Raw genomic sequence first — 27,196 nt, 5'->3', positions numbered from 1 at the left:
GCACATCTGGGAGAAGCTCATCTGCAGAAAACTTAAGCTGACAAAACAGCTTCCGAGGCTACTCCTAGCTAGAAATGCCGTGCTGCCTTTGCAGAGAAGTAAACCAATGTAACTGCAGAGGGTGATTCAAAGCAGCGCAGGAGATACCTCCTCAGCGGAAATCCGCCGACCGCCTCCCGTTGCGTGGCTGCAAGACAAACGCCCAGTTTAGAGCTCTGTAAGGCTGGCTGCTCCCAGTAACAAAGCCCCACCCAAACTGGTGTGTGCAGGAGCTGGGAAGCTTCTCAGTTCTGTCACTCTGAGCGCTCAATCATTAAAGACAAACTGGAGGCCAGTAATTGTTTAATGGATGTCCACCTTTGGAGCAGAATTACACAGCACTGAACTGTATGGCAAGCTACAGACTTGGGGAGGTGCAGCTGGAAAGCTGCAACATGGAGAGGGACCTGGGGGTGTGGGTTGATTAAATATGAGTCAGCAGTGTGCCCAGGTGGCCAAGAAAGCCAGTGGCATCCTGGCTTGGATTACAAACAGGGTGGCCAGCAGGGACAGGAAGGTGCTTCTTCCTCAGCTCCACTCTAACCCTGCTCTGCCTCAGCTTCAAACCATTCCCCCTTGGCCTGTCTCCAGACACCCTGATGAGAAGTCCCTCTTCAGCTACTGGAAAGCAGCTCTGAGGTCCCCCCAGAGCTTTCTCTTCTCCAGGCTGAACACCCCCAGCTCCCTCAGCCTGTGCTCACAGCAGTGCTGCTCCAGCCCTTGGATCATCTTTGTGGCCTCCTCTGGACTCTCTCTCTGTGTCACCCATAACTTTGGCCATTCAAAAGAACTGTAAACTATACAAAACTTCCTTCTGTTCATTAGCCAATTTATTATATAAATAGGAAAAAAAATAAAGATTAACCAAATTCAAGAGAATTGTTATTAAATTTGACTTGTCCTATTTAACTCACTCAACCTTGCAAACAAGGAGCAGATCTTTGTTACTCTGGTGGGCCGCTCTTGCTGAAACAAGTTTTCTCAGTCACAATAGTTCTTAGTGTAATTCATTCTTTTCTCTGCTTTTTGTTTTGTAACACTCAGCTCAAAATGAAAGGGACAAGAAAGTCAAACCAACCATACCCTGTAGAAGAAGTAGCCTCTGCTTTGAATCCCACTGGGTCCTTGAAGCTCTTCCTGAAACAAACACACAAAAAGAAGTGGTTTAAATCACAGAACCATAGAATTGTCAGGGTTGGAAGGGACCTCAAGGATCAGCAAGTTCCAACCCCCCTGCCATGGGCAGGGACACCTCACACTACACCAGGTTACTCACAGCCACATCCAGCCTGGCTGCAAAAACCTCCAGGGATGAGGCTGCCTCCACCTCCCTGGGCAACCTGTGCCAGTCTCTCACCACCCTCATGGGGAACAACTTCTTCTTAACATCCAATCTCAATCTACCCATGTCTAGGTTTGCTCCATTGCCCCCAGTCCTATCACTCCCTGACACCCTAACTCCCTCCCCAGCCTTCCTGTAGCCCCCTTCAGATCCTGGAAGGCCACAATTCGGTCTCCTCAGAGCCTTCTCTTCTCCAGACTGAACAACCCCAACACTCTCAGTCTCTGCCATGGGCATCTCAGGGGTAACCAAATCTCCTCTTGTAAGTGAATCCATATGGAGAGGTTGTTTATGAACATATTCAAAGTATTTCTTTAGTACTGCAGTAGTCTTGCCCCTTAAGGCATTCTCTCTCTCTCTCTCTCTCTCTCTCTGTATATATATATATATATATATATATATATATATATTTTCTCTGGGTCATTATCCACAAGTTCATGTTGTCAGGTAAAAATGTCAGAGAACACATGAAGGTCAGATTCCACCTCCTGTTCTGGCTCATTTCAGATGGATTTAGAACACCCCTGGTAATAGTGAGCAGCTTTGGGTTTTCAGATTTCATGACCCAGACACATCCAGAGCGTCTTCATGGTAGCAGGGTATCTATGGACAAAGCAGGGCTGATCTTTGCACCTTGCAGAAGAACAACAATGCAAAGCTTAAAAAACACAAATTCTTGGGCTCCAGCCCAGGGATGAGACCCCAGGCTGTTCCCAGGGCTGTATCACGATCCTCCCTCCCCAGACTAACTCCCAGTTCCTGTGATACTGTCTCCTGTCTGTGCTGCATGCTCTGAGAAACCCCTGTCTGCTAATCCACACAGCAAGGGAGGGGAAACTGATGATGAAGCAAACAGAAATTTGATGTAGATGTGACAAGTACAAAGCATTGCCCAGCCAGTGGCGCTAATGAGACCTTCCTGGTCAGAGGAGACATCAGCTTCATGGCAAGATTTTCACTGCTTGTCTGAACACCAACTGCGTGAGCCAGGTGTCAGCCCTGCAGCTCAGATCTTGTGCTCAGCAGAACACAACATTCAGATGGAATTTATGTAGCAGTGCTGCTGTTTCCTGGGCTATGGTGATAACCTGAGTAGTGACACAAGGCAAGCATCCCACGCTCCATGTTAATGCTGCTGCAACTGTGTAAGTCAGGATGGCTCCCACCAGGCACAGCTTCAACCCAAGGAAGCATTCCAATGGTGTGGAGTTTAAACTGGGCATTACATTTCGAGTCTTGCTTTTCATTTTGGCTTCAGTTCCTCAGGTACCCCATGACACCCAGTTCCTTTGCTGGAGGTGAAGCAGAGATGATTTTTATTCCTCTGGTCTGCCTTGTTCTAGGATTGCCTGGGTCTGAGATGCCCATCTCAGATCTATCATCCCTGCAGTACTACAGGGGGGAGTTTAATGAGCAAAGGCTAAACATTTGCTCCTTGGCAGAGTTCTGTACACTGCCATTGGAAGGTCCAACAGTGTTTGCATCTCATTATTTTACTTTTCCTATTCAATGTGTGAACAGACATAGCAACAGAAACAAAAGAGGCAGCCAGGAAATTGACCCTGAAACATTCCAGGATCCAAGAGGACAATTACCAATAGGGAATTCTGCTTTGGGTTATAGACTTTAAACATATGAATGTAATTTTCTGCTTAGACCCAGGCATCTCTTAGAGAAGACTACATGATTTCCTGGTTTGATGACATGTCAGGAGGGTGATATTCAAAACCAACTCAAGCTAGAATCTATCTTCACAGAATCACAGAAACAACCAGGTTGGAAGAGACCTCCAAGATCATCAAGTCCAACCAACCACCCAACCCTAACGAATCACCAAGTGCCTCATCCAGTCCTTTCTTAAACACTTCCAGGGACTGGGACTCTACCATCTCCCTGGGCAGCACATTCCAGTGGGCAGTCTCTCTTGCTGGGAAGAACATCCTTCTAAGATCAAGCCTAAATTTCAGCTGCGCCAACCTTTTCTTCTCTCACAATATGTTTATGCACAATCATTGTAGCACTTCCTCATAACTTCCAGGAATTGGGAGATACTCAACACCACCTAATGCATGCCTCCTGTTCACAAACCTGCCTGTCTGTGTCTATGCAGAAAGCTGTGCTCATCCACAAGGATGCTCATGTAGAGCTCAGTTACCTAGTTCAAGCCCTTAGATTAGCTTGCCAGCAAATCCCTCCTGTGCCTATAGATCATGACTGTATCAGCCAAGATGAGCTCAAGAGGAATCAAAACCAAACTGGGAAGAAAGAACACATTTAAGCATGTTTGGTCCCTCACCCAGTCACTGCTTGAAGCCTTTGTCTGACCAGGGAGAGAGGTGGGGGTGATTATGTGCAACAGGTTTTGGTTTTCTTCTCACCATGAGAAGAAAACAATCAGCATGAAGCTGAGGCTTCCTGAAGTCAGTGAACCACAGTCAGTGGGCCACCCACAGGAACGTTTGGGCCTCCTGCTCCATAGGGCATTACACATCTTAGCCAGAGCTGCTTTGATCTTCCACTGCCTTAAAGTTTACCTATGCCATTTCCTCATCAGCCTACCCGGTAGCCTCTTTGGGAAAGACTGATTCACAGCTTTCTCACAGGCAGGGACTGCTTGCACCTCTTTTATGATTGGTGGCAGACTGCTGCAGCGTTTTCTTCATGCTCTTATAAACTGCTCTGCCCCTCAGCAGTAACATTTAGAGAGGATCTGAAACTCTTCTATGAAACGCACCAAATCTGCCACAGAAACAGACATGGTAAAACATAATAGGGATGAATTAAAGAGTGTTATGATGACATTAAATCAGGTAAGGTGCATGGAAAATCAGCAAAAGCAAGAGTCTGCAAATGAAATTAATTCCAGCAGGCTGCTAGCACTTGGCAAATGCCTGAAGTGGATGCATTGAGCACCAGTAAGTAACACCTTTAAGGAAATGGCTGTTATTCACAGAAGGAATTGACAAGAGCAAATCAATTAAGTTGCTCTCTATGAAATAGAATTCAATTCAGAGCTGTTTCCATTGTTCCTTGAGATTTCCAACTGGATTTATGAGTATTTGTAAGCAGCTGGGCTCTGTAGGTGCTGGCCATGGCATTCCTTCTCTTGGCTTCAGCCCTACAGAAGAAAAATGTGTTCAAGTGCATGTTTAATATTGCACCTTTTCCTTGGGATTTGATGAGCTCTTCATTTTGCAGACCTCAGTGCCAAATGATGAAAGACTCTAACATAAATCATCGTTTCAGACATACAAGAGAAAATCAAAGGTGGTAAAATCCATTAATCATAGAATCACAGGATGGTTTGGGTTGGAAGGGACCTCCAAAGCTCATCCAGTCCAACCCCCTGCAGTCAGCAGGGACATCCTCCCGTAGAGCAGGTTGCTCACAGACTTGTCCAGCCTCACCTTGAGTATCTCCAGGGATGGGGACCTTAACCACCTCCCTGTGCAACATGTTCCAGTGCTCAACCACCCTCCTGGTGCAGAACCTGTTCTTAACATCCAATCTAAATCTCCTCTTCTCCAATTTCAAACCATTGTCCCTCATCCTGTCACGGCAGGCCTTTGCAAACAGACCCTCTGCTGCCGCCTTCTGCTCCCACGGCACCTCCTCTGCTCCAGCCTGCCCCCAGAGCCCCTTGTGCTGTGCTTGGACATCCCTGAGCAGAGCCTGGCTCCAGCCCTGCACATCTTTATCCCCAGCACTGAGGGCAGCCCTCAGGCTCCTCTGCTCCAAGCTCCAAGCCCCAGGTCCCTCAGCCTGTGCTGACAGGGAGACGTTCCACTGCCTGCAGCAGCTCTGTGGCTCTGGGATGGACTCTCTCAAGTAGTTCCCTGGTAAGTATAAATTTTTCTTCTCCTAAAAGAATCAACAAATCCATTTTGGACCCAGGCTCTGTGCTCTATCACTGTTCTGTGTCACAGGTTGGTTTGGTTTGTAATGTTAAATACCAGCAGGCTCATTCTTCATAGCATAAAGCATGGAAAACCCCTCTGTATTTTATAAATTACAGGCCTGTGATATTAAACCAGGAACAAAAAAATAAGTGTTATGAGCAGAAAGGTCTAGAAGGAGGTTTTTAGGAGAGGTGATGAGTCACAAGCATGCAGAGTTGAGGTTTACATACGTCCAGCTTGTATCTCTTCAGTCTTCTCTCATTAAGCTGGGGAACGAGTTGCAGCAAAGGATGCAGGACAGAGGACTGAGAGGACACGAACACAGACCCATGAGCAACAATGGAATTCAGACCTTATGAGGCAAAAAAAGTCTTTCCCCCACACTTCTGGTTTATGGACCAAAAAAAACCAAACAAGGACTGAAAATGTTACTTGAGGAACTTGGGAGGGGTAACATTTAAACATTTAAACGTGATACTGTGATACTGTGATACCAACATTTACAGTGACAGCATGGAGGGATGTGGCTCACAGAGAGCTGGAGGGGAAAGCTCTGCATCCTCACCTTGCCTCGTGGCAGCTTCAGAACTGTTTACAGACTTCTTGGCCAGGGAATTGCAATTATTCAGATTCACCACTCTGATCCACCTCTGGGAGTGGTACAGGGAATATTTCCATACAGTGCTTCTATCAATGTTTCTCTGATTAGCTACTATGGGAGGTAGCAACTTCAGTCTCTCTTGTACTGAGAAGTTCCTTTGCTCCAGCTTGCCCCCAGTGCCCCTTGTCCTGTCCTTGGACATCCCTGAGCAGAGCCTGGCTCCAGCCCTGCACATCTTGATCCCCAGCACTGAGGGCAGCCCTCAGGCTCCTCTGCTCCAAGATCCAAGCCCCAGCTCCCTCAGCCTGTGCTCACAGGGAGATGTTCCACTGCCTGCAGCAGCTCTGTGGCTCTGCACTGGACTCTTCCAAGCAGTTCCCTGAGGTCCTTCTTGAGCTGAGGGGCCCAGAACTGGACACAGTGTTCCAGACATGGCCTCACCAGGGTGGGCTAGAAAATCCTCACCTAAACAGCTAAAGCAGAAGTGGTAAAGCAGTGACCTCTGGGGGCAGGCAGGGGCAAGGGTGTTCAGGATGGGGATGGAATGGGGCACATTAATCTCCTAGGAGCAGCAACAGAAATAGTTCACTGATTGCCTCCAGAGCCACTCCCTCATGACCCCAATATCATCAACATTACTTATTAGAAAATACACCACTGATTTCCGAAGAAAGGTAAAGAGCAAGGCAGAAGTGGACATGGAAATAAAAGGATGAATGAATTAAGACATGAGGAGGGAAAAATGAATATGCATAACTTTCTCACAATCCCACTTTGCACAGAAGAAAAAAAGAACACAGAGATGCACAGACTGTGGTTAGGCTTCAAAAGCAAGAAAGGGTCACAGGTAGCTTGGCTCCTGAGAGTGGTTTTTTATGGCAACAAAATTGGGGCTGTTTGTACAATCATATTTTTCAGTTCAAATACAAATCCCAAGGTCTGAGTGAGACTTAGACACTATTTTGCCTGGCACATATTTGTGACATGTACAAAGAAATACACTTTAATGGCTAATTATCAAAGAGTCATTAAAGTTCTTCCTATTTATGGCCATGTGCTCAGTTTCTATAAATCTAATGTTCTGTGCCAGCAGCAGAAGCAAGCAGTTCATCTTAGCCTTAAATGATTTAACTACAAGGTTGAGATCCAGGTGGTTTAACTACAAGGTTAAGATCCAGGTGGCATTCTCTGAGTGTTTGGCACCCTTGGCCAGCACTGCTGAGCATCTTACATGTTATTCAAACACATCCTAGACCTCAAACACGAAGCTCCCAGGCCTGAGCTTGCTATTACAGTTGGGAGAGAGCACTGCAGACAGGTCCACTGCCATAGCTTTACGCACAAGCACAGAGGTACTCACAAGGAGCTGCTAGACCACTTACCATCATGTCTGAGTTGCCTGAGTCATGAGCCTTAGAATAATGAAATAAGAACTGTTCAAAAAGATTAAAAGTGAGGTTTTACTACAAAACAGGGCATGGGGGTTAGGATTTTTCTTGACAATCTGATCATAAAAAACATACAGAGAAATCTTACCCTTTTGGTGTTGTCTTTTGCATCTAAACCCTGCAGGGATAATAAATTGGTAGAGAAGCTGTTACTTGTTAAACAAACAAACAAGAGCATTTTTGATTACATTTCCAAACTTTTCAGTACTGGATGAGGATATCTTCCTTCCTTGGCAGATCACGTCCATGTCTTTGCTTATCAATGTAGCCACTCTTTTCCAGCTCTGGAGAGAGCACTGATTACTCTCCAGCAGAAGAGTTAATAGGTTTAACAGATGTTCCTCTGCATATGCCCAGATTCTCCTTGTCTTTCTCCACTGAGAGCTCATAACTTCTCCAGAGCAATAAAGAACCCTCAAGCTTTGTATCCAACCTGGAAATTCTTTTCCAAATGTTGGAGTCTCCCTGTTAGCTTCTAGCTGTTAGATTAGGACACAGAGCATCTCAGAGTAAGAATTGGTAGCATTACTTCCAGCACTGAGTGACACTTCAGATGCTGGGTCCCCAGAATGCATTGTAGGCACTGAGAGATGAGGCCTCAGAAAGGCTAAGCAGTGTTTTGTGTGTGTTACCTGTGGCTTCTGGAGAAATCCCATGATCAAAAAGCAAAGTTCTTCCACTGCACTGGATGCCTAATGCACAGAAAACATCAGCTCAGGTTTTCACTTCCAGTCCTACTGCATATAACAGAGAGTATCAAAACAATAACCAAGTGACCTCTGTCTGACTCACCTGAGGCTGAGCATCCCTGGACAGGTAGGCAGAGCATGCATCATCTATCTGTAAAGGGTTTAAGAAGTTAGGTGAATAAAACCAAGTGAATTACTTCTATTTGCAGGAACAGTTCAGTGCAGCTAAAGCATGGTAAGCTTGTCCACAGTGAGGAATCCTTATAGGTGCACTCCTAGAGTAGTTTGCATTCCAGGGGGGTGGAAAAAGCCATTAACCATATAAAAGAATTTATACTTGCTTGATCTGAACATCTACATATCTGTGTCCTTTATTCTCTTCTCCATCTCATGCCCCTCTTATTTGTAACCTTCTCTAAATCCTTATTTCAAATTATGATTTTAAGCATCTGTAGTATGGGCAATAAAGTTAAACCTCTGCTATGTTAACTTTGGGTTAAACATCTGGGTCCTGCATCTGGGTTGGGGCAGTCCCAGGTACCAATATAGGCTGGGCAGGGACTGGCTGGAGAGCAGCTCTGAAGAAAAGGACCTGGGGGTGCTGGTGGATGAGAAGCTCAACAGGAGCCAGCAGTGAGCACTTGCAGTCCAGAGAGGCAACCAGAGTGTGGGCTGCAGCAAGAGAAGTGTGGCCAGCAGGGCAAGGGAAGTGATTCTCCCCCTCTGCTCCTCTGTTCTGAGACCACACCTGGAGCACTGTGTCCAGTTCTGGAGCCTCTGTTCCAGGAAGGATCTGGAGGTGATAGAAGGTGTCCAGAGAAGGGCCACAAGGATGAGCAGAGGGCTGGAGCTGCTCTGCTATGAGGACAGACTGAGAGAGTTGGGGTTGTTCAGTCTGGAGAAGAGAAGGCTCAGAGGAGACCTAATTGTGGCATTCCGGTATCTGAAGGGGGCTACAAGACAGCTGGGGAGGGACTTCTGAGGGTGTCAGGGAGTGATAGGACTGGGGGTGGTGGAGCAAAACCAGAAATGGCTAGATTCAGATTGGATGTTAGGAAGAAGTTGTTCCCCATGAGGGTGGTGAGAGCCTGGCACAGGTTGCCCAGGGAGGTGGTGGCGGCCTCATGCCTGGAGGTTTTTGCAGCCAGGCTGGATGTGGCTGTGAGCAACCTGCTGTAGTGTGAGGTGTCCCTGCCCATGGCAGGGAGGTTGGAACTGGCTGATCCTTGAGGTCCCTTCCAACCCTGACAATTCTATAAACAAAGCTGAAGAAAAAGAAAATAACAAAACCAAAGCAAGGGATTCAATGAGCAGCCTTCAAACACAGCTCTTCCAACTGGATCCCAGCATCCCTACAGCTATGATGAGATTTACCAAGGACATCTTATGTGTGCCAGTCAATTTGTGCACCACTAAGCAGCCAACATCCAAAGCTTGCACTGATTTCTTTGGCAAAGATTTTGTTTAAAGGAGGTGGTTCCCAAATCCCAGTGCTAGTAAAAGATATGTTCAATGCATTTCAAAGCATCCAAACTCAAAGAGCACTGTGGGAGAAGTCATTGCCAGCATGTCAGCACAGACTGGAATTTACACACAGAGACACAGAACAAACAAACAGAAATCCACAAACCAGGCCAAGGAGTCCCAGCCCCCACCAGCCATTGAGTCTGGATCCAAATTAATGTCTGTTTAGCTCTGCAACTTGTCTCCAGATATGGCCATGCTTTGGCACCCAGGAACAAGCCTCGCAAGAGGACAGGGGAAAAAAGCAAGCTAAGTCTTCAGCCACAGTGGACTTGTGGGGTTGAATTTGACCAAACTCTCTGAAGCACTGTAAACTTCTAGCAGCTATCAGCTCCTCTGGCAAGGGTGTCCTAAACACTGTGTGAAATGCCACTTGGGTTTGTCTTGATCAGTCTTTTCAAAGCTAGCTCCACTCAGTGCTACCTCGGTCTTGTCTTGGAAGAAATAATCGATCAGTGACTCCCACCCATCATCCCCACACTGCCCATGACCTTGTGCAGACAGCTAATCACATCCTCCTCCTGTGGCCTCTTCTCCTGGATGAAAGGATCTCACATGACTGAGTCCTTTTCAGCAGGGTTATTAATCAAGGAGGGAGAAGAAATGGAATAAAGTTTTCTGTGCTTTTAAGGTTCTTCTGTGCTCTTTGGAAAGAGATGTGCCCAGCCAGTGTTGGACAGTTGGGCTCAGGAAAAGACAAAAAACTATCAGTGAGCCAACATTTGACAGTTGGAGTTTCTTTCAGGAGATCTTAATATGTTAATATGTTAATGTGATCTTAATATGTCCCTCTGAATAGTTTAAGAGGGACAGGGATCTGCTGGAGAGGGTCCAGCGAAGGGCTAGCAGGATGATTAAGGGACTGGAACACTGCCTGCTGAGGAGAGGCTGAGGGACCTGGGGCTGGTTAGTCTGGAAAAGAGAAGACTGAGAGAGTAATTAATCAATGTTTATAAATAGCTGAGGGCTGGGGGTCAGGAGGGAGGGGACAGGCTCTGCTCACTTGCTCCCTGGGATAGGACAAGAGCAACGGATATAAACTCCAGCACAGGAGGTTCCACCTCAACATGAGGAGGAACTTCTTCCCTGTGAGGGTCACAGAGCCCTGGAGCAGGCTGCCCAGAGAGGTTGTGGAGTCTCCTTCTCTGGAGCCTTTCCAGCACTGTGTGGATGTGTCCCTGTGTGACCTGTGCTGGATTCTGTGGTCCTCCTCTGGCAGGGGGGGTTGGACTGGATGATCTCTTTGGGTCTCTTCAACCCCTGATATCCTGTGAGCCTGTGAAAGGATCTGAATTCATGGAAGTAATATTACCAGTGCTGAGGGCTCAGAAGATGCTGCAAGAAGAAGAAAAAGCCTCCAGAACTCCAACTGAAGCTGCATGGTTTCATAATAATGAAATGAAAGTTTAAAAAAAGAGGAGAAAAAAGAGGCTTAAGTTTCATTCTCTGACTTTGAGGTTGTATCAATGGCAACCTGCATTGGTATGAAGAGCTTCTTCCATTGAGCATTTGATACTATCCGATGCCAAAAAGCTTTGCTGATTATCTAGAAAGTGGGGGTTTATAAATCAACAGCAGGCAATGCAATGAGTCCTCTGGTTTCATTAGAGGTGGAAAGCCCTGAACAACACTTTTCAGCTATAAAAAACACAAAATGAACAACAACAACAGGGAAGTAATAAACAAATAATGCTTAGCTGAGAAGGAGAGATGATTCATTTCTCTAGGGCCCGTCTAAGAGAAACCATTAGCTAAGGTGGTGGGGAAGCTAACCCCTCACAGAAGTCCCCTTTCAAACAGTTTCTGTGGGTAGCACTCCTTCCCCAGGCTCTTCTCCCTTCGTCTTGCAGACCTCTGGCTCTGGGTGTATTCATTCAGCTTTTCTACTTTGAGAGTAAGAATATGTCAAGGGAGAAATCAGCAGTGAGTGGCATCAAACAAGCTGAAGCCCTTTTGGTAGCCTAAATTAAAACTTTGCTCTTTCTTCTTGATTTCTTTGCTTGTTTTCTCTTTTGGTAACCACCATACTGCAGGAGGAGGACAAGCCAGAAATTGCTTCTGGTAGGGCACAATGGAAGGCAAGGTATGTCTCAGCTAAACTCTGCATGGGCAAATCCAGGGCTGCTGAGAGCCCCAGTTTCTGTTAATTCCTTTTAAAAACAATTAAAATAACATTTCAATGGTTTCTATCATCCTTGGTGAATCTTCTCAGCACTTTTTTCTCCTCTTTTAGAAAGGTAGCCTCAGGGTGGCAGCTTGGGAGTTCATACAATCCTGGAACAGCTCAGGTTGGAAGGGAGCTCAGAGCTCATCTCCTCCAACCTCCCCACCATGCCCAGGGACACCTCTCAACTACACTCAGCTGCTCAAGGCCTCATCCAGCCTGGCCTTCAGCACCCCCAGGCAGGAGGCAGCCACAGCCTCCCCAGGCAACCTGGGCCAGAGTCTCACCACCCTCACACTGAGAAACTTCTTCCTCAGCTCCACTCTAACCCTGCTCTGCCTCAGCTCCAAACCATTCCCCCTTGGCCTGTCTCCAGACACCCTGATGAGAATTCCCTCTGCAGCCTTCCTGCAGGATCCCTTCAGGTAGTGCAAGGCAGCTCTGAGGTCCCTCCCAGAGTCTTCTCCAGGCTGAACACCCCCAGCTCCCTCAGCCTATCCTCATAGGAGAGGTGTTCCAGCCCTTGGTTCATCTTTGTGTCCTCCTCTGGACTCTCTCCTGTGTCCTCCTGCTGGGGACACCAGAACTGGAGGCAGGATTGGAGGTGAGGTCTCAGCAGAGCAGGGCCAAGGGACAGAATCCCCTCTCTTGCCTTGCCCACAGTCCTCTGGCTGCAGCAGATGCTGCTATGATTCTGTCACCAGGCTGCTTTAGGTTTTGTATCTCTGCATCTAATTTTCTTTCCTGAGACCCTCTCCAGTCCTTGTTATTACACTCAGTTTTATATTGCTTATGTCACATAATTTTATGTGGAATTTAGTATCTCACTGCATACTTCTGTGTTCACTGAAATCCAGGGAAACTGTGCCTTTGCCCACAGGTGGCACAGGGACAAATCCTGTCTCACAACTGGCAAATCTTAGCAATAAATACAGACATCTATAAAGCAGCATTTTCAGTCCAGCAGGTAAATAACTCATTTTCATGAGCTCCTTGAAACTATCAGGACCTTGCTTCCCAAAAGACCACTATCCCCAGGAGATAAATATCACCAGGGCTTCTTCACCTGCTGGTCTAGCAATACATTGGTGTTTGAGTCAATGCTTCTACAATTAAGTAAGGGAAGTGTCTCTTGGAACATTCACAACAGGAAGAAGCTCACTCTGCATCTGTGCCCCTGCTGAGTCACCTCCTAATGGTACCAGAAGCTGCAGAATTAAATGTCAACAGAATACCTGAAGGTTACAGCAACACCAGGGCTAAACCCTCTCTGGGTGTTCTGTCCTGTTCCAGAAGATGGAACATATGTCACATCCTGGAGCCAAAGCAAATGTTCATGTCAAGGATGAGAGTGGAAGATCCATTGTGATCAGCAGCAGAATGCTGGAGGAGCTAACTGACACTGCACATTACTCTTCAGCTAGTAAACTGAGTGGCTAGGGCAGGAGGAAACAACACAGTGTCCCAGCCAAACACGGTGTCTGAGCCCTGTGTGCAGAACAGAAGCAGCAAGAGGAAAAACTGGATGAGTTGAAACAATTCCTGTGTGTTGTGTATGGACAATACAGACCCCAGAGGTTGCTTCCTGGGGCAGTGGCAGGCTGGGCATGCAGAGGGAAATGCCAACTGTGACAAAACTTGGCTCTCCACAGAGCCAAGACAGCCTTTTCCTGGAATGACCTCACAACATCCACTTGGGACACCAGTTCAGAATACCTTCAAAGGGAGATGGCTCACCTCACTTTGCTGCTGTCAAGACAGGAGATGTCCAGGAATGGCAAGAAGCAGCACCTGAAGTCCTTGCAAGAGAACTGCTGGAGAGTGAGGTGTGACACAGAAGGGCACAGAAGACAGGGGACTTTTTCATATGGCAGGTGCTGCTTACCTCTTTCCACAGCTGAAAATCCTCATCTGCCTCGAGTGCTTGGGATGGCATTGGTGCACCTGGAAGCACAAACATGCTCAGCAATGCTCTACAGCAAAGGTCATTTGTACAGGCACCCCATGCCAGTGAGTTAAAGTTAACCTCTGCCCACCATGTGATACCTGGCACACTTACTAATTCCAAATCCTGAGAGCCTGGTGCTCCAAGGAAGTCTGCTGCCCTGGGAGTTGTGCCCAGAGTTTCTGCCTGCCCTGTGTTGGCAACACATGACAAGCTGAGAATCTGGATCCTGCCTCTTGCTTTCTTCTGTGTTACAGTTAAAGAACTGGCCATGGGCTTTGGGGATGTCTGCTTGCATAGGAATGATGCCCATGCTATGAACATGGTGGTTTGGAGAAGGTCACAGTACACGAGGAGCTGGCTTTGCTTTCTCTGTTAGCTGTATGTGAAAAGCTCAGTCCCTGGGAAGATTAAATGCATTATTAACTGCTTAAAGCTACAGTGATACAGAAACATTCAGCTTGGAACAGACTCTCAAGATCAGCAAGTCCAGCGATTAACCCTGTTCTACAAGGCTCACCCCTAAACCATAGCCCCAGGCACCACATCCAAACCACCCTCAAACACATCCAGGCTTGGGGACTCCACCACCTCCCTGCCCAGCACATTCCAATCCCTGACCACTCTTGCTGGGAAAAAAATCTTTCTACTGTCCACTCTAAACCTACCCAGTCACAGCTTGAGGCCATTGCCTCTTGTTCTGTCACTAACTGGAATGTGCTGCCCAGAGAGGTGGTGGAGTCACCATCCCTGAAGGTGTTCAAGAGGGGATTGGATGTGGCACTTGGAGCCATGGTCTTGTCATGAGGTCTGTGGTGACAGGTTGGACTCGATGATCTTTGAGTTCTCTTCTAACCTTAGTAATACTGTAATACTGTACTTACCTGTGAGAAGAGACCAGCAGCAGCCTCTCTACAACTTCCTCTCATGTAGTTGTAGACAGCCAGGAGGTCTACACACATGCTCAGTTTTGGGGGCAGCTCTTTTCTCTCTCTCTGCCCACCCAGGCTGCAGCCCTGGAAGTCACTGCTGCTGGGTACCTCACAAGTCAGCACCCAGAAGATCTACCTCTCCACACTGTTATTTTGTCTGGCACTGTATTTCCAACAGCAAGGTTTTACTAGAGTCTGTCTGTAAAGAAGAGAGATGGGCACCAGTGAGCTGTGAGTGCACTGGGGACCAGGCAAGCATATGAGTTGTAACTCACCTGAGACAAGCTTGGTGCTAGAGAGGGTGGTGCTTTACCTGCACAGTCCTAGCACTGCCCAAAGCCCTCTGAAGTCATCTGATTCATGCCCCCTGCCCAACATTGTTGGCCATCAGCCATGCCTGACCAATTTAGATGCTGCTCTTAAAGACCTTGGATTAACAGAGGTTTCATAACCTCCCAAATAGTCTGGAATCGTCTCTGGTCTTCAGTTCTTCAAAGAACTGAGCCAAATTAAACACAAAAGGGGAGAAGGTGGACTTAGCTAGAATGGCCAGGTGAACAGGGTGTGAATGCCCACCATGAGGAGCAGCTGAGGGAACTGTGATCATGTAGTCTGGAGAAGAGGAGGCTGAGGAGGGGCCTCATTGCTTTCTACAACACACTGAAAGGAGGTTGCAGTGAGTGGGCTAAACAATCCCAGCTCCAGGCTAAGCAATCCAGGCTAAACAACCCCAGCTCCCTCAGCCTCTCCTTGTAGGGCTTGTGCTCGAGGCCTCTCACCAACCAGCCTTGAGTCACCATCACTGTGCCTGGAGGTGTTCAGAAAAGGCTTGGATGTGGCACTTGGAGCCATGGTTTAGTTGTCAGGAGGTGTTTGGTGATAGGTAATAGGTTGGACTTGATGATCTCTGAGGTCTTTTCCAGACTTACTGATTCTATGATTCTATGATTTTTCAACCTGGAATTCACTTCTCACATCTTCTCTTCCCTCCACTGCTCTCCCCGCATGAGCTCCTGGTGGTCCTTTCTCTAAGGACAATGATGAGATGCTGTGTGCCACTGACCTTCCTTGTCCTCCTTTTCCTTCCTTCCTTCCTTCCTTCCTTCCTTCCTTCCTTCCTTCCTTCCTTCCTTCCACTCTTCCATGTCTCCAAACTTTATCTTTAACAGAGCATTAAGTGCTGCTCCTGGATTTCTTTGATTCTTCAATGCTGAAACCCCACACAATCAAGCAACACAAAAACTCCTAATGAAGACAACTCCCACATAGAGAAGACAAAGAGGACAGAAGTATTCCTTGCACAGTGACTTGGTTTGGAATGTTACTTCACAAGGGGTAAGAAGTTAATCTGCCTGGAGTGGGATAGTAGAAACTCATTGAGTGTGTTTGGTTTAAAAGCCCATTTTTAGCAAGCACTCCTCACTACAAAAACAGCAACTTCCAGACAGAAGACAACATTTCGAGTTTCAGTCAAGCTAATCAACCTCTATGCCTAAAGCAGCTCAGCAGCTCTATCTTTCCCCACTTACCCCCATCCCTAGGGATTCCTCATGCAATCAATATTGCTTCATGGTGCACTAAGTGGTTTCCAGAGGCTCCTAGGATTTCCTGCTGGTTTGTTGTATGTCTTGTTTCTCTTTTCTTAGCTTTAGATTTTGAATGAAATTGCTTTCAACAAAAGCCACTTCCCAAAGCTGCTGGTGTGTCGTTTTGCCAGCACAGGAGAATGCTGCTGGGGTAGGCAAAGAAGCCCCCCCCCCCCCAAAAAAAAAACCACCACCACCACCCCAAAACTGTGCCCAGCAGCTACAACCTCCAGCACATCTCTGCCTCCTGACCAGCCCTGCCTCTAATCCCAGCCCCGCATCTGCTCCCAGCCCCGCTTCGGCTCCCGGCCCCGCATCTGCTCCCAGCCCTGCATCTGCTCCCATACCCGCATCTGCTCCCAGCCCTGCATCTGCTCCCATACCCGCATCTGCTCCCAGCCCTGCATCTGCTCCCAGCTCCGCATCTGCTCCCAGCCCCGCATCTGCTCCCAGCCCCGCTTCGGCTCCCGGCCCCGCATCTGCTCCCAGCCCCGCTTCGGCTCCCAGCCCCGCATCTGCTCCCAGCCCTGCATCTGCTCCCAGCCCCGCATCTGCTCCCAGCCCCGCTTCGGCTCCCAGCCCCGCTTCGGCTCCCAGCCCCGCATCTGCTCCCAGCCCCGCATCTGCTCCCAGCCCTGCATCTGCTCCCAGCTCCGCATCTGCTCCCAGCTCCGCATCTGCTCCCAGCCCTGCATCTGCTCCCAGCCCCGCATCTGCTCCCAGCCCCGCTTCGGCTCCCAGCCCCGCTTCGGCTCCCAGCCCCGCATCTGCTCCCAGCCCCGCATCTGCTCCCAGCCCTGCATCTGCTCCCAGCTCCGCATCTGCTCCCAGCTCCGCATCTGCTCCCAGCCCCGCATCTGCTCCCAGCCCCGCTTCGGCTCCCGGCCCCGCATCTGCTCCCAGCCCCGCTTCGGCTCCCAGCCCCGCATCTGCTCCCAGCCCCGCATCTGCTCCCAGCCCTGCATCTGCTCCCAGCCCCGCATCTGCTCCCAGCCCCGCTTCGGCTCCCAGCCCCGCTTCGGCTCCCAGCCCCGCATCTGCTCCCAGCCCCGCATCTGCTCCCAGCCCTGCATCTGCTCCCAGCTCCGCATCTGCTCCCAGCTCCGCATCTGCTTCCAGCCCTGCATCTGCTCCCAGCTCCACATCTGCTTCCAGCCCCGCATCTGCTCCCAGCTCCGCATCGGTTCCCAGCCCCGCATCGGCTCCCAGCCCTGCTTCTGCTCCCAGCCCTGCATCAGCTCCCAGCCCTGCATCAGCTCCCAGCCCTGCTTCTGCTCCCAGCCCCGCTTCTGCTCCCAGATCTGCTTCTGCTCCCATCCCCGCATCTGTTCCCAGATCTGCTTCTGCTCCCATCCCCGCTTCTGCTCCCAGCCCTGCATCTGCTCCCAGCCCTGCATCTGCTCCCAGCCCCTCATCGGCTCCCAGCCCCGCTTCTGCTCCCAGTCCCGCATCTGCTCCCATCCCAGCCTCTGCTCGCAGACCAGCCCGGATCCTCTCCCCCCTTCCGCCCCCGCCAAAAAACCCCCAAACAAATCACCACCCACCGCCCTATATTGCAGTGCTGACAGTGCAGGCAGGGCTGGGAGAGGGATGCTCCTCACCTTTGCAAGCAGACATCGAGTTTGCGAGGAGCAGGAGGAAGAGGAGGAGCAGCGGGGACCCCGGCAGCGCCGCGCCGTCCCCTGCCTTGTCCAGCGTGCGCCGGGGGGTGGCTGCGGGGCGCTGATGGTGGCAGAGGTTTCCCATGGCCGCGGCGTCCCGGCGCTGCCTGGCTGCCAGCCGCTCTCTGGACATGCCCTCGCTGCCTCCCCAAACTTTTTAACTCTCCGTGACACGTGGACGAGCAGCAGGCTGAGTCAGGCGGGGAGCGTCAGCCGCCCTGCCGCCTCCCCCCGGCCGCCTCGGGGCCGGAGCCGCCGCCGTCCGCCCGCTGACTCAGCCCCACGCCAGCCGGGGGGCAGATCCGCGCTGGAACCCTTGCAGGGGCGGTGGGTGCCCCTGCTTGGCAGGCTCCAGCCCCTCTTTGTAAGAAAACCCCGTGGGTTTAAGAGCACACGGGAAGCCTCCCCGAGCCCTGGCAGCTGGGGCAGACAGGAGGTGCTGCCTCTGAGTGATGAAATGAGGGTAGCAAAGAAGATCCAGACACGGCCCTAGCCCGGTGTGGGGGAGAGAAAAGGCATGATTTTAAACGGGAAAATCTCGCAGAGATTTCTACCTGAACCTGGGAGTTGAAGCTCATTGAAGTCGCACGGGGCAGAGGATGAGGGGCTGGGAGGCTGTGCGACATCTGCCCCAGGACCACTGAAGGAGCCCGCTGCAGGGGCTGACTGATTCCTGACTGTCTCTGTGCCTCAGCTCCACAAACACAATTCCACACCGTGAAGCAGAATTCAGCAGTATGGAGATATTTGGCGATTAAAATCCTCATACTGTGCTTAGTAAGGTATTTTGCTTACAATACAGCTGCAGATCTTGTCCCCAGGTGTTAATAATGCCTTAGATAGCCTAAGGAACTACACTTTAGGACACTCAAAAGCACACAGACCTTCAGATCTGTGAAGATACCCAGGCATCTTAGTGCAGCCACCTCAGAAACACAGCAATCCCTGGCTTAACAGACCTGCTGCCTGAGTCTGGCAGAGGCTCCCAGTGCCAACAGATCATGCCCAGCTCCAGCAGGGTGCTCAAGTTAGCCTTGACCTGCTCCTCACACTCAGCCTAGCAGCAGGGTCTGGCTTTCTCCCAAGGTATCTGTCTGACTGCCTCTGTTTCTGGAAAGTGCTGCCCAGCTGAGGTGCTGCTCCAATGCTGAGATGCTATGCAGAGTGTCTCAGGGCAGCACCTCCCAGTTTACAGTCTCTATGATTTGTTTCCCCTCCTTTCCCACCCGCCCCACCTCCCCCCCCCCGCCATTGACTCCTTGCTTTTTGCCGGGTTGCCTTTTTTTCCTGCCTTTCAGAGGAAGAATTAGATCCTGGCCCAGCAAAGAGACAACACTACAACATTAGAGATTGTTGTTTCCCCAGACAAGATGCAGTTCTTGCTGACTGTTACAGTGGGGTTTGGACTAGGGTGGGAGGATGGTGGTGGTGAAGTAAAGCTGCCTGACAAGAGCAGTGGCTGTGAAACAGCAGATAGCTTTGATCTGTAACCACAGCATTGCTCTCTGCTCTTTGCCTTCACCCTTACCAGTAGTAAGAGCTAAAAATTGTGCTCTGCTACCCTGAACACTTTGCCAGGCCAAGCTTTGCCAAGCAGCATGCTAAGATGCAGTCAAGTCAAGCGCTCTTAGTAATACAAGCGTTCCACAACTGGAATATTGTGTCCAGTTCTGGGCCCCCCAGTCTAACAGAGAGTCTGAAGGAGGGCTACAAGGATGCTGAAGGGACTGCAGCACTGCCTGGGGAGGAGAGGCTGAGAGCCCTGAGGCTGTTTGGTCTGGAGAGGAGAAGACTGAGAGGCTGGGGGTCAAGAGGGAAGGGACAGGCTCTGCTCAGTTTCACCCTGGGATAGGACAAGGAGCAATGGATAGAAACTCCAGCACAGGAGGTTCCACCCCAACATGAGGAGGAACTTCCCTCTGAGGGTCACAGAGCCCTGGAGCAGGCTGCCCAGAGAGGTTGTGGACTCTCCTTCTCTGGAGCCTCTCCAGCCCCATCTGGATGTGTCCCTGTGTGACCTGTGCTGCATTCTATGATGCTGCTCTGGCAGGGGGGTTGGACTGGGTGATCTCCTGAGGTCCCTTCCAACCCCTGACATCCTGTGATCCTATGATCCTTTGCCAAGCAGCATGCTAAGATGCAGTGAAGTTCTCTTAGTAATGTGTGTGTTTTCTCTATCAAATGCAGTAGCAAATGTTTCCTTAATATGACTGGGGACTGAGCTACGCCTTGTGTCAGTGGAAAGTCACTTGCCAGAGCAGCAGATAAATTAAAGAAGCCTGTATTTTGCATGCATTATTTTATCTACCTAATTAAAAGAGCTGTCTTAAAACAATCCAAATCAAGGAACTGCATTTGCTTCTGCTTTCTGTTAATAAAACCAGAATACATTTATTTAAGAGACATTACCAGGAGTGGGAAGTCATCGGCACTGAAAGGCTTCTTCCTAATCTATCTTGATTCAAATGCATGAATCAATGTCCTGAGCCTTGGCCTAAGGAAGGATTTAATTTGTTATGCATTTTAATTATTCTCTTCTCATTAAATATTTATTAGATTGGGAAATAAAATAAATTGCAGCAGTTCCTAATGGGAGAGTGAGAGACCTGTAACCATTCCGGGCCCATGGAATGGTGCAGGGTGCTCAATGAATAGTGGAAAATAAATCAATCACTAAATAAGGACATATCTTGAATTAAACTCCCTTTGCAGTGGGAAGAGTTCTGAATAGCCCAGAAACTGCCATTTTGGGCAGGGTGCTTTACTGCTGCAGGCTGAAACTTTTTCCTGAGTTTGGTTCCACAAAACCATATGGAAGGAAATTGGGGGGGGGAAAAGTTCCAGATAGAAAAATTCTGGGCTTCCATTTACCATGGAAAATGCCTAATGAAATGGATAAATAAATGACACCTCTCTCTCTCTTTGCATTTCTATTGCTCCATAATCTTTCTTCTGAAATGTGAATTTCGTGTTCAGCAGATTCCTGTCCATGAGGAAAAGCAGCAGCCACTAAACATGGAATGAAGCTGGGGGTATGGAGATTCAGGCTGGAGGTGAGGAGGAAGTTCTTCCCCATGAGAGTGGTGAAGCCCTGGAATGGGTTGTCCAGGGAGGTGGTTGGGGTGCCATCCCTGGAGGTGTTTAAGCCCAGGCTGGATGAGGCTCTGGCCAATCTGCTGTAGTGTGGGGTGTCCCTGCCCACGGCAGGGGGGTTGGAACTAGATGATCCTTGTGGTCCCTTCCAACCCTGACTGATACTGTGATACTACTGCACTACTATGATTCAATCCTGTTTCTGCCATGAGTTACACCATATGAATCCTGGAAGGCTACAGTCTTCCTGTACTTCCAGTCCAGCATCAACTGCAGCTCATTTCAGATTCTGCCTTTTTACTGAGAGGTTTGCTGTAGTTCTACATTTCCTGACACATGGGTAGCCCTCCCAGGAATATAATAAACCTTGTAACAAAAATGAGTATTTGCATTAAGCTCAAGCCCAAATTTACACCAAGACAATATTTCTACTGAAATGTGTGCAGAGTTTTACAGAGCAAGTGCTCCAAGCTTGAACCTCAGGAGGTTTAGGACGAAAGAGTTTTGGGGATGCTGGGTGCTGAGCAGCTCCCCAGGAGCCAGCAGTGCCCTCATGCAGCCCAGCAGGCAGCTGTGTGCTGGGCTGCAGCCAGAGGAGTGTGGGCAGCAGGGCAAGAGAGGGGATTCTGCCCCTTGGCTCTGCTCTGCTGAGACCTCACCTCCAATCCTGCCTCCAGGTCTGGTGTCCCCAGCAGAAGGACACAGAGCTGCTGGAGAGAGTCCAGAGGAGTCCACAAAGATGCCCCAAGGGCTGGAGCAGCTCTGCTGTGAGCACAGGCTGAGGGAGCTGGGGGTGTTCAGCCTGGAGAAGACTCGGGGGGGGGGAACCTCAGAACTGACTTCCACTACCTGAAGGGATCCTGCAGGAAGGCTGCAGAGAAACTTTTCATCAGGGTGTCTGGAGACATGTCAGGGGGGAATGGTTTGAAGCTGAGGCAGAGCAGGGTTAGAGTGGAGCTGAGGAAGAAGTTCTTCAGCAGGAGGGTGGTGAGACTCTGGCCCAGGCTGCCCAGGGAGGCTGTGGCTGCCTCCTGCCTGGGGGTGCTGAAGGCCAGGCTGGATGAGGCCTTGAGCAGCTGAGTGTAGCTGAGAGGTGTCCCTGGGCATGGTGGGGAGGTTGGAGGAGAGGAGCTCTGAGCTCCTGTCCAACCTCAGCTATTCTAGGATTCTACAGAGTTTCTGATGGTCTTCTCTATGCAAGGAACAAACTGAGTGCAAGAGAGCATTCTTGTAAACAGGAGGGGGGAAAATCCTATTTCTCTATTGCATCAGGTTTTGCTTTGTTTCATTGTTTGATGAAATTAATGTTACACTGTTGCAGGAATGAAGCACATCCTCATTAAACCAATAGCTTGGAGGATGTTTTGGATGCTGTAATTAGCTGCTTTGAAATATTTATGTTCTTCCTAATGTTGCTTGAAGAAATGTTAATTATGGATAGTGGGAAAGGAATCAAATAGCTGAGTATGTGAAAACATCATCTTCACCATCTTCAACAAGGCAGGAGGTACAGCACTGAATCCCCTCACTTGCTGCCTACCTGCACACACAGCCTGTGGAGAGGGCAATGCAAACAGTTATTTTCTATTACTTTAATAAGCTATGTGAGCAATTATTCCACCTATACCTGAATGCAAGCACTAAGATTTCACCTGCACTGCAGGGTCCTCACCACTAGACTCCAAGCTTACTGGAGAGTGCTTGAAATGAGTCAGTGTGAGCAAGCATGCTGGTGTCTCCCGTGGCTTCAGATGGCTCCATTCATATCTTCCCTTCCTCGGTGGTGTATGTGGATTGTCTTCTTACTTGTTTTTGTTCTAGAGAATTAAACTTTGTGGAGGCAAGTCTCAATAATTAATCAGTGCCTGCTCAGATACTGCACTCCTTCAAGTTATTTATTCCCTGTATTACTGACTAAGAAAGCTTGGATCAGAACAGAAAAAGGTTCACCAAGAAAAGTCCCTGGAGGCTCAACTCAAGAATCATCATCATCCCTGAATGGGCTTTTATTGCAGCACTGACTTAGCACAAAATGATCTTCCACTCAGCAGAAATCTTGCAGGACATCTCCCTGAAACGGGAAGGAAACAGCAACCCCCCCCAGCGATCTAAAGCGTGGCAGGCCTTGACCTTTCTCAGGGTATTCATTTTCCAATTTGCCCAAGATAATGCCTCATCTCTTTCCTTATGAATAAGTAATGCTTAAATGACCTTAGTAGCCTCTAATGAACTATTGAGGGGAAGTACTGGAAATGAGCGCAGAAACCCCAGCCCCTGGGCTCAGAGAGGCTCCACTAGGGAACAGTGATGGCCCTGATGGCAGCAAAGAAATGAAGTGCTGGTGAATGAGCAGTGACACTAAGAAAATGTCATCCTGCCTTCCACACAGCTGTGGGATGAGTTGGTTGGATCATTCCTCTTTTGAAGAGAGGCAAACTAATGTTAGAATCATAGAATCATTTGGGGTGGAGAAGACCTCTAAGATCATCAAGCCAGCACCACCATGGGTATTAAACCCTGTCCCAAAGTGCCATGGCCACAGGTTTCTTGAACACCTCCAGGGATGAGGATTCTACCACTTCCCTGGGCAGCTTGTTCCAACGCCTGATCACACTTGCAGCAAAGAAATTCTTCCTGATGCCCAACTTAAACCTCCTCTGGCAGTAATCCCAGTCCTCCTCCTGGTAAAAAAATAATCCCAACAAATTAATAAACCTTCAATTAAGCACCAACAGTTCAAGAAGCACCAGAGAAGAGGTCACTTTGAGATGGCCAGATTCTGATGTGTGGTGTCGAGGTAGGAGTAGTAGCTCTGAGTATGGGTGGCCAGATTGGATGGACAGAAAAAATCTACCAGGAATGGGAAAATAAAGAACACTGGGGGGGCGTGGAATCTTCCCTGCTGATCCCATCAGGTGTGTTTTGCAGCACTTTAAAGGAGACCCCAAGTGTTTGGCAGAGAAAACAACCATCTGAGGGAACACATTTCAGATCATAGAATCACAGTTCCCAAGAGTTGGAAGGGACCTCTGAAGGTCATTGTGTGCAATCCCCCTGCAATAAGCAGGAGCATTCCCAACTAGGTCAGTGCAGTGATAGGACTGGGGGGAATGGAGCAAAACTAGAAGTGGGGAGATTCAGATTGGATGTTAGGAAGAAGTTGTTCCCCATGAGGGTGGTGAGAGACTGGCACAGGTTGCCCAGGGAGGTGGTGGAAGCCCCATCCCCATTGTGACCATGCAATGGTTTAGTCTAATTTCTTCCCAGTGAAGTACACAAATCCAGCAGAAAGGAAGGCATCCTGAAAATGGAACTTGTAGAACTCCAATGCATTTTTGCCAACAGCTTGGAACTCCCATTGGCTTCAGAAAACAATCAAATCAAGGCTGAATCCTCGGTCTAAGGAGTTAAGCAATGGGAACCCAGTGGCCTGCTTATCTGTTCACTGTCTTTCTAAGACCAGAACACTCAGTAGATGCCAATTGGATCTAGAAATCATATATAGGAATATAACAGGCAACAGAAGAAAGAAAAAGAAAGGAAGAAAAAAGAATAGATTTTGATGGGTCAGAATAACAGTATACAAAAACCACTTTCAGCAATCCATTTTCCTTCCATCATCACAAAGCTGCTCTTACTGTGGTTCTCCTCCCTCTCTACTCTGCCTTGGAGAGGATGGATCTGGAATATTGTGTCCTGTTCTGGGCCCCTCAAGTCAAGAAGGACCTCAGGGAACTGCTTGAGAGAGTCCAGCATAGAGCCACAGAAATGATCAAGGGAGAGGAACATCTTCCTCATGAGGAGAGCCTGAGGGAGCTGAGGGCTCTGTAGCTTGGAGAGGAGGAGCCTGAGGATGACCTCATTGCTGTTGACAAAGCTGTGCAGGGTGATGCCCAGAGGCTGGAGCCAGAATCTGCTGGGTAATGCCCAATGCCAGCACAAGGGGCAGTGGTGGAAGTTGAGGCAGAGGAAGTTCCATGGAAACAGGAGGAAAAGTTTTTTCCCTGTGAGAGTGACAGCCCTGGAGCAGGCTGCCCAGGGGGGTTGTGGAGTCTCCTTCTCAGCAGATGTTCAAGACCCACCTGGATGTGTTCCTGTGTGATCAACCCCAGATGCTCCTGCTCTGGCAGGAGGGTTGGGGTGGACGAGCATTTGAGGTCCCTTCCAGCCCCTAACATTCTGTGATTGTGTGCCATCAGTTAGGCAGCTTACCTGGGAGATGATTACTGCTGGACTAAAGCATTTTTCTATTACACCAACCACTGGATACAGAAAAATGCCCCAAACCCCATATTAGCAGAGTGTTCTCCCTCCAAATCTTCAAACTCAAGAAAGATCTCATTGCATAGTTTTAGGTGTTTGAAGCCTATGGTGTTGATAGCTGGAACTTGGAACTGGGTTAGATCTTACAGATGTCTGTGCAAGGTTGGATTTTGGAAGGCAAATTCTTTTGTTCACTTCCCTTCAGACCCACAGCACTGCAGTCACAAGACTGCATTTCAGTGTCTTGAAAAATGATCATAAGAGGTGTTTGTAGTGTGTGTTACCTGTCTAATCCCAGACAGCATCAGCAGCCACATGAACTTTTCAAGGGCTTTGCAGTAATAACCTGCATTTAGAAATGACTGAAACCTTTTGTACTCACCCTCCTCTTGAAAACAGAGTAGTTTTCTGGGCAGAGTGCTCAAATACATCACTGATGATCAGCTCAGCATCCTTTGCAAAGCCTTTCCGTATTCTGACCTTCAGGCTGTCACCAGCTTGGACTTCCAGATCTGCTTGAATTCTGCATATTGATGATTACTTTGTCAGCTGAACATGCTGATGCCTCTGACTCCTTCTAGTCCTCTGTGTTTCTGGTGTCCACCTGCCAGAAAAATACACTTGTCTTTAATTCTCAGGACTTGTGGACCTCATCTCGTGCTGAATGCCTTGTCAGCTTAGTGCTCTGACCCAGGGCCACGGTGTGCTGGCAGGGAACACATTTACAAGGAGTTCAACATTTAGAAGTAGTCTTTGAATAATAAAGAAAAAGGAAGCTACATGGAACAGTTTGAGGCAGCCCTCTGAGCTGATTTGTTCCCTTAATGCTGTGCCTTGGACTTGGCATTTGAGGTACTGGACTTCAAAACTGCTTTAATTTCTGGCAAGAGTCTTGGGTCAGATGTAATTTCTTTAAATGAATGTTTGGGAGAAGAGACTGTTAGATCAAAGAGTGGAAATGGTGCTTTAACTTCACACTTCCTTGCTATGGTTAGTTTATGGTCATAGAATTCTAGAATGGCTCAGGGTGGAAGGGAGCTCAGAGCTCATCTCCTCCAACCTCCCCACCATGCCCAGGGACACCTCTCAGCTAGACTCAGCTGCCTCATCCAGCCTGGCCTGAAACACCCCCAGGCAGCAGGCAGCCACAGCCTCCCTGGGCAGCCTGGGCCAGAGTCTCACCACCCTTGTACAGGGTGATAAATCAGATGGCCTCATCCTTTGGTTTAATCTCTGTGCAGATTAAGAAAGGCTATAGAAGACCTCAGAAAAGCTCTGTCCTCTTGTCAAGGTAACTTTCTCATTGGGTGTTAGCAGTCAAAATTTGCTAACTCTGAGCCACTTGATCTAGTTAAAGAGGTCCTTGCTCACTGCAGGGGGTTTGGACCTTCAAAGGTTCCTTGCAACCTAAATCATTCTGTGATCCTAGAAAAATATATATGTGTGTGTGTGTCAAGTGCAGCAATTGCTTTCTTTTTGCTGTTCCACACTATTCATTTTCTGTATCCCTTTGGGTTACATATTCTGTGATTCTGTATTATCACAGAATTACAGAATGCTTTGGGTTGGAAGGGACCTCCAAAGGTCACCTAGTCCAACCTCCTCTGCAGTCAGCAGGGGCACAGAATCACAGAATTATTGAGGCTGGAAAAGACCTCTAAGGTCATCAAGACCAGCCTGTGACCTAACACCACCACATCCATTGCCACCAAGTGCCACATCCAAGCTTTTCTTAAAGACCTCCAGGGAAGGCAATTCCACCACCTCTCTGGGCAGCACATCCCAGTGCCTCCACTAGATGATGGCCCAGTGGGGAAGATGCAATAATAAACCTTAAATCCATTCATTCTTCTTTCCTTCTGGAGGAGAAAGCCCCAGCTCACTCCGGCTACCCCATGCTTGAGGACTCTGAGAAGCTGTAGTCATACTTCTGGCTTTACTCAGTAGCATCTGCTCATTGTGACTGGGCCAGTAGAGCTTGTTACTGGAGTTCTGAGGCTTTGGAAGACT

General features: G+C 48.8%; 1 protein-coding gene across 1 annotated transcript; it reads right to left on the bottom strand.

The window, feature by feature from the left end:
- Positions 1–107: 107 nt before the first annotated feature.
- NMU (neuromedin U) lies at positions 108–17,915 on the bottom strand. The gene is made up of 9 exons (XM_054163662.1): positions 17,771–17,915; positions 13,592–13,650; positions 8,107–8,169; positions 7,962–8,021; positions 7,418–7,447; positions 7,264–7,314; positions 5,511–5,585; positions 1,123–1,176; positions 108–187 (listed from the first exon to the last, which is right to left on the bottom strand). The coding sequence occupies exons 1-9, from the start codon at positions 17,913–17,915 to the stop codon at positions 152–154; spliced, it is 573 nt and encodes a 190-aa protein (XP_054019637.1). The 3' UTR covers positions 108–151.
- Positions 17,916–27,196: the final 9,281 nt, after the last annotated feature.

Source organism: Dryobates pubescens, chromosome 1 (assembly GCF_014839835.1).
Source record: "Dryobates pubescens isolate bDryPub1 chromosome 1, bDryPub1.pri, whole genome shotgun sequence".
Taxonomy (NCBI): domain Eukaryota; kingdom Metazoa; phylum Chordata; class Aves; order Piciformes; family Picidae; genus Dryobates; species Dryobates pubescens.
The sequence above is the reverse complement of the archived record's forward strand: the minus strand, read 5'-3'. Positions and strand labels throughout refer to the sequence as shown.

Bases quoted from the DNA above. Each gene is read 5' to 3' on its own strand.
- NMU (XM_054163662.1), bottom strand. From the start codon at position 17,915: ATGGGAAACCTCTGCCACCATCAGCGCCCCGCAGCCACCCCCCGGCGC. The intron at 8,022-8,106 runs GTCACTTGGTTA...TCTGTGCATTAG, and splicing joins CTCAGGTGAGTCAGACAGAG to GCATCCAGTGCAGTGGAAGA. The intron at 5,586-7,263 runs GTAAGTGGTCTA...GTGTCCTCTCAG, and splicing joins CAGGCAACTCAGACATGATG to TCCTCTGTCCTGCATCCTTT.